This window comes from Quercus suber, unplaced genomic scaffold (genome assembly GCF_002906115.3).
Source record: "Quercus suber isolate HL8 unplaced genomic scaffold, Cork oak 2.0 scaffold_11, whole genome shotgun sequence".
Taxonomy (NCBI): Eukaryota; Viridiplantae; Streptophyta; class Magnoliopsida; order Fagales; family Fagaceae; genus Quercus; species Quercus suber.
The window spans coordinates 1,679,994-1,687,677 of NW_027069477.1; the positions used below are offsets into that span (position 1 = coordinate 1,679,994).

Consider the following 7,684-nt stretch of genomic DNA (forward strand, 5'->3'; position numbering starts at 1 on the left):
TTGGGAAAGTTAATGAATACCTTAAAGGTGTTGGTTTAAGATATATTTTTAGAAACTTTTTATGAGAAAAGAAAAAATTAAGGAAAAAATTTGCCTACAAACTTAATTTTACCCTAAGGCTATAGCTTTCACTTAAAAAATTAACGTAGCTACATATTTTGAAAATTTAAACATCGGATTTTATGTTCTTTATGTTCTTAAAGCACATGTGAAATTTCATATCAATAAGATTTTAATTACCATTCGATTTATAAACTTATTTTTTTATACGTAATTTTAAATTATAAAAACTTGAAATTTAAATATTTGATTGATGACATAGTTATTGATCTTCGATTTTTTGGAAATTTTGCAAACAATAAGGATATAAGAAGAACATGTAATTCAACGGTGGATTTGTTAAAAGTCACATCCAATTAAAAGACATTAAGTGGACTTCTAGAATCAGGCTACAAACAAGTTTGTTGCCAAATTTTGTTCAAAAATTAATTAATTTTTTTTTTACTGCTTTTTTTATTTTTCATAGAAGTGATATAAAAAATTTCCTAAAGTAGTTTATAAACCATTGCTCTAAGGGCACCCGATAATATTACAGCTCAATTATACATTATATCCTTTAAATTTGGTTTGTTTCTATTTTCATCCTTAAGGTTTCAGTATTTTCAATTATGTCTTAACTTTCATTTTTTATTCAATCATCCGTCATTCTGTCTACTTTTGCCAATTAGCTGTCATTATGTCCCAAAAAAACAGCTTAGCATCGCATTTTTATATCTTTCAATTCTAGAGAAGCCAAGAAATTAATTTCAATGAATTCTTTTTTTTTTTTTTGATAAACAATTTCAATGAATTCTTGATATACCAAAAAATATATTTTTCATAAAAAATAATGAGGAAAAATACAATGGCTACCTCATTATTGTTTCTTTTGAAAAACGCAATGGCTATCTCTTTATTGTTTCATATTTATTTGAAAGCACATCAAACATAGAAAGGAAGTTGAGAGACCAAATTTATTTTTTGAGAAAAAAATGAAAGACCAAATTTAGATGATGTAAATTATAAAGGTTTTTTTTTTATATATAAAATAAATAAAAAATTTAAGCCAGATTTGGTCATTTATAGTTGAGCCAAAACTGTATGTTTTTTTTCTTAATTTATATTTTGAACATTATAAACTGTCTAAAAACAATATAACATTTGTTATCTTATGATTATGAACATCAATGCATTATTTTCAAAAAGACATTTCAAGAATATCTTTTGTTATCGTCCACTCCTAAATTTGGCCATGGTTGATGTAGAGCACTGATAAGTTCATAAAACTTATATACTTATACTATGAAATATAAATTGAGAGTTCTTTATGTCATTAATTAGCAAACATGCTCAACGTTCTAGACACTTCAAAAATTGGAATGAAATTATATGCCAGGCTATTGTGTTATCTAACATAAAACTCTTATTGTCTTCTTGTAAATCCTATGATCCGTACTTAGATTATGGTTTCATCTTTTCCTTTTTTTTTTGTTAGGATCCTTATTCAATTCAAAGCAATAGACGAAGACTCACCAACAATTGGTGGCATAAGCCTCTGGTTCTGGCAGCCGCTTTCTAAGCCTTTTCTCTTTAAGAATTTGGACTAAAAAATTTTCAAAACCAACTTTTTCCCCTCCTGTATCATAGAATAATACTATTTTGGTAAGCTTGGCTTGATAGGAAGTTTGAAAATTGATTTGTTTATATTTAATAAACGAATCAAACAAGTCTCAATCTTAGGCTCTATTATTAGTATTATTATTATTTTCAGAGAATCATCCTAGGCTTTATTAAATTATTCAAGCTTGAACATTATGAACTTAAGTTTGATAGGCTGAACTCATATGAAACTACAGATAAAAGTAAAATAATATGTAATATACATAACAATATTCCCGCGATCAATTTAGTCGTATTTTTAAATTTTAGTCAATTTGCAGTAAAGTTGCTATATATTCAGCCTGATACTCATGTATATATATTAGTCACTAATGACCATCCTTTATTAAAATCAACAAGTAACTATTTAATTAACTAAGCTCAAGAGACCACCGCGTACCGAGTGGTCATTCCACAAATATAAATGCTTGTAGGGTGCAGGGGCAAGAATCGAAATTCAAGTCTCTATGAGGGAGTTTGTAGAATATTAGTAAATCAAATTAAAGTTTGACTACAAATTTGATTATAGTCTAAAGTTACATTTCCCACTAATAAAAAACTAATATGACTACATATTTTGAAAACCTAACTACTGGATTATATAATCTTTATGTTATTAACACACATGTCGAATTTCATACCAACTGGATATTATTTACTATTTAATCCATAAACTTATTTTTTATGGGTAATTGTAGACTACAAAAACTTGAAATTTAAACATTTAATTAATAACATAGCTATCTGTAACAATATCGCCTCAAGTACACTTTTGTTCTACCCCCCTCAAAGCACAAAGTAATGGGGGAAAAGGCCCCTCCCCTTTTGGGTCTTTGCAATCCACCCCCTTACAGGCACACACGTCTTTGCATGTGGGGAGGGGGCCCACACTTCTGGTTAAGGCATGACTCTGATACCAAAAGCACACAGTCGTAGGGAAAATACCTCTACACATTAAAGGGAGGTCACTCCTTATAAACACATTCTCATGTGCTTCCCTAAGCAATGTGAGATTCTATGGATTGTAAGCCTCATTTTTGGGTCTCTACATTATCGATCTTTGATCTTTTGAAAATTTTGCAAACATGAAGAATATAAGAAAAAAATGTAGTTCAATTGTGGATTTATCAAAATTTACATCCAATAAACTTGACAATCTAGAATCAATCCCTCTTACAGCACATAAACTTGACGATCTAAACAATTCAATTGAAATCTGTTTCAATTGCTAACAAATTAATCTTTATAGTTTATATCTTATAATTAAGGCAGAAATACTATTTTCATCCCTACATTTTCACTTAACTCTCACTTTGGTCCCTACTTTTTAACTTTACCGCATTTAGTCCCTAAAATCAAAAAGCAATTTCGTTTTGGTCCTTACCGTCATCTCACTAACGAAAATAGTCTACATGGCAAACGGAGTGCACCGCTAGTACACTAAATGTTGACATCAGTATTAAAATAATAATAAAATTTTTAATTTAGAATTTTAAAAATGTCACATCATCTTTTAATATAAAAAATTAATTGATCAATTTTAACTAAATGAAAAAAAAAAAAAAAAAAAAAAAAAGAAGGAAAAATAGAAATAAAAACCAAAAATCATATAAATTGAGATCTAGCTTTATCTTGAGGAAGAACAAACAAGAACACAAACCTAGAAAATTCAAAACCCAAAACATCTAGGTGGACTTTAGAATCATTTGATCTTAATCAATTATTTGTTAATCTAATTGAAGAACGCAAAAGTTAGAAAAGAAGAAGAAGAAAAAAACGGTAACTAAATTCTAAAACACATAGATTCAAACACACACAAGAGACAAATTGCAATATAAAACTCAAACACACACATGATTAGCCAAAACCTAGAAATACCATAGATTGGATGAGAGAAAAAACCATTTTGACCAGGAAAATAAAAACTAGATCGGTATTTTGAACAACAAACTTTGCAACCAAAACAACATTGTTCTTCCTACTCTCCATCCCTCTAGCTAAACTCTGAGCACCCAAAATTTTCAAAACCCAAAGAATACAAACCTAGAAAATTAACACTAAACATTGGCCACAACAACAAGATCAGTGGAATAAAAACCACCACTCTCAATATATCAAAACCCACATCACCAAACCCACACTTCTTCAATTTCCAAGACCACTTTGAAATCCAAAACCCGACCACCACAATTCTTAAATCACTCCTCATTTGGTTGATCTTGAACCCACATGTTGCCACCAGCCATGCTGTGACAGCAACCGATCTCAACATCTCCCTCTAACCCAGATCAAACTGATCTCAACCTCCCTCTTTCTAACCCATATCAAACCAAGATCCCAAGACCTTAGGGAGATAAAGTATGAGTTGAGAGTGAAAAAGTTTGAGCTGAAAGTGTGGCCATGTGGTTTGAAATTAGAACAAAATTTATCAGCTGTGATGTTTTGGTGTCATGTGAGGGTTTTATTTTGGATTTATTTGTGTTTAATTTTGTGTTGACATGGATTTGAAGTTATATTTTTTTTTAAAGATAACTGACAGATTTTTTGGGTTTTGAATTTTCTGGGTTTGTGATCTTGCTTGTTCTTCCTCAAGATAAAGATAGATCTCAACTTATATGATTTTTGGTTTTTATTTATGTTTTTTTTTTTCACTTAGTTAAAATTGATAAATTAATATATTATTTTTAAAAGATGATGTGGCATTTTAAAAATGCTAAATAAAAATTTTATTATTAATTTAATGCTAACGTTAGCATTTAATGTGCTAGCGGTGCACTCCATTTGCCACGTAAACTATTTCCGTTAGTAAAATGACGATAGAAACCAAAAAGAGATCGCTTTTTTATTTTAGGAACTAAATGCGTTAAAATTAAAAAGTAGGGACCAAAGTAGGAATATGGTGAAAATTTAGAAACAAAAATGGTATTTCTGCCTATAATTAAACTTCATTTAAACTAAAGCCTGTGTGTAATTTACTCAACTTAAACTTTTTTTTTGAGGAGGTACTCAACTTAAACTTAAAACCAAATGTAAACACTAAAAAAAAAAAAAAAAAAAAAACACACACACTAAGGCAAGCTGAAATTGTGAATACAAGTAGACAACATTTTTTCATATAATAAAATTTTAATTTATTGTGTCCGTTTAATAATAATTATTCCTTATGATTAGACAAAACTTAAAAGAACTAATTGATTATTAATATAAATGAAGCCGACGTCCGAGAGAGCGTGAACCCACAAATTATTATATCAAAGAATTTTTTGTTTCATCACGTTATAACTATTTTAACTTTTAGTAATATATCATTCTATCTAACTCGGCGATTAGCTGTGTCTGTGGGGTAGGAATCGGGGAAAAAAGAACACAAGCGCACACACACGCACGCACAGTCGCAGAGTCGGCACACAAAACGACAACTAACATTTTGCTGCTGCTTGCAATTTGCAATTGTAAGCCCATGACGTCATTGAATGTCCAAATCATTCAAATAATAAAAAAAAACTCCACGAACTAGAAATGAACCACGTGATTAATGCTTTTTTTCCACCACTTTGCTGTCTATCTGAATCTGAATGAATGAACCTTCAAAGAAACTCAGTACCCACATAGAAAATCGCCACCACCAAATTATTATAACAATTTTTTAAATATATTACTTTTTTTTTTAATTTTTTTATTCCCACACTTTCATATATAAAAACAAAAACATATTTGGAAATTAAAAAAAATCATTTTTTTTTTTTAATTTATCCACCTAAGTTCATGAACCTCTTTGGCTATAAATACCCATCTCTTATTAAATCTTCAAAAATATTCATTTCTTCAACGCAAACTTGAAATCCTCCAAACTCTCTCTCCCTCTTTCGTTGAGCACTCCAAAACCTTCAACTTTAGCAATTTCCGATTCAGAGTTCAAGAATATCTGATCCAAAAATGTACGGACAGAGCTCTACAGAGGCCGATTTGGCTCTTCTTGAGTCGATTCGCCGGCATCTACTAGGCGAGACTGAAGTGGGTTCTTCGGGAAACGGTCCGATTTTCGGTCGGAGCTCCAGTTTCGGTAGCTTGTATCCTTGTCTCACCGAAAACTGGGGCGAGTTGCCACTCAAAGAAGACGATTCGGAGGACATGGTGCTCTACGGTGTTCTCCGTGACGCCGTCAACGTTGGCTGGGTTCCATTCCCTTCTCTCGCTCCTGTACCCGCTGAATCGTTCAGAATGAGCTAACCAATACTTGTTGCCACGTGTACATGGTGCCACTTGTTGTGCCACTTGCAAGCTCTCAACTCCACTTCCCATTCTCAATCCAGCTTGAGCTTGAGCTTGAGCCTGATCCACCTTCTGAGCCGCCGTGAAATCAGCCTTCCTCCGCCGCTTCGGCGACACGCTATCGACCGATGAAATCGAGGAAGTGGGTTCGGGCGATGACCGCTTTGATGTCACCCTCACCGGGTCAGGCTCGCCCGAGTTGACCCGGAGTGGGAAATTGAGCAAGGCGCGCGAGCCGCGCATCCTGTAGGCGGCTCGGTCGTAAGCCAGGGCGGCGTCTTCAGCTGTTTCGAAAGTTCCGAGCCAAACCCGGGCGCCGTTCTTAGCCGGGTCACGAATCTCAGCCGCGAACTTCCCCCAAGGTCTTTGCCTCACACCCCTAAAATGCTTCCCTTTTGACGGAACCACCGCAGGCTCCGCCTTATGAGGCGGCGCCACCGCCGGAACCACCTTAGTTTCCGGCAAGATTTCGGGCTCAGATTTCACCGAAACGAACATATCGGGTTCGGTTTTTATTACTTGGGACCCGAAATTGAAAGATTCAGCGGGTACAGGAGCGAGAGAAGGGAATGGAACCCAGCCAACGTTGACGGCGTCACGGAGAACACCGTAGAGCACCATGTCCTCCGAATCGTCTTCTTTGAGTGGCAACTCGCCCCAGTTTTCGGTGAGACAAGGATACAAGCTACCGAAACTGGAGCTCCGACCGAAAATCGGACCGTTTCCCGAAGAACCCACTTCAGTCTCGCCTAGTAGATGCCGGCGAATCGACTCAAGAAGAGCCAAATCGGCCTCTGTAGAGCTCTGTCCGTACATTTTTGGATCAGATATTCTTGAACTCTGAATCGGAAATTGCTAAAGTTGAAGGTTTTGGAGTGCTCAACGAAAGAGGGAGAGAGAGTTTGGAGGATTTCAAGTTTGCGTTGAAGAAATGAATATTTTTGAAGATTTAATAAGAGATGGGTATTTATAGCCAAAGAGGTTCATGAACTTAGGTGGATAAATTAAAAAAAAAAAATGATTTTTTTTAATTTCCAAATATGTTTTTGTTTTTATATATGAAAGTGTGGGAATAAAAAAATTAAAAAAAAAAGTAATATATTTAAAAAATTGTTATAATAATTTGGTGGTGGCGATTTTCTATGTGGGTACTGAGTTTCTTTGAAGGTTCATTCATTCAGATTCAGATAGACAGCAAAGTGGTGGAAAAAAAGCATTAATCACGTGGTTCATTTCTAGTTCGTGGAGTTTTTTTTTATTATTTGAATGATTTGGACATTCAATGACGTCATGGGCTTACAATTGCAAATTGCAAGCAGCAGCAAAATGTTAGTTGTCGTTTTGTGTGCCGACTCTGCGACTGTGCGTGCGTGTGTGTGCGCTTGTGTTCTTTTTTCCCCGATTCCTACCCCACAGACACAGCTAATCGCCGAGTTAGATAGAATGATATATTACTAAAAGTTAAAATAGTTATAACGTGATGAAACAAAAAATTCTTTGATATAATAATTTGTGGGTTCACGCTCTCTCGGACGTCGGCTTCATTTATATTAATAATCAATTAGTTCTTTTAAGTTTTGTCTAATCATAAGGAATAATTATTATTAAACGGACACAATAAATTAAAATTTTATTATATGAAAAAATGTTGTCTACTTGTATTCACAATTTCAGCTTGCCTTAGTGTGTGTGTTTTTTTTTTTTTTTTTTTTTT

The 7,684-nt window shown here is 33.7% G+C and overlaps 1 protein-coding gene across 1 annotated transcript; it reads right to left on the reverse strand.

The window, feature by feature from the left end:
• Positions 1 to 5,697: 5,697 nt before the first annotated feature.
• LOC112036215 (ethylene-responsive transcription factor 2) lies at positions 5,698 to 6,923 on the reverse strand. Its single transcript, XM_024069026.2, has one exon. The coding sequence runs from the start codon at positions 6,784 to 6,786 to the stop codon at positions 5,698 to 5,700; it is 1,089 nt and encodes a 362-aa protein (XP_023924794.2). The 5' UTR covers positions 6,787 to 6,923.
• Positions 6,924 to 7,684: the final 761 nt, after the last annotated feature.

What these genes read in the sequence shown, in the direction of transcription:
- LOC112036215 (XM_024069026.2), bottom strand. Translation starts at nt 6,786, where the DNA reads ATGTACGGACAGAGCTCTACAGAGGCCGATTTGGCTCTTCTTGAGTCG.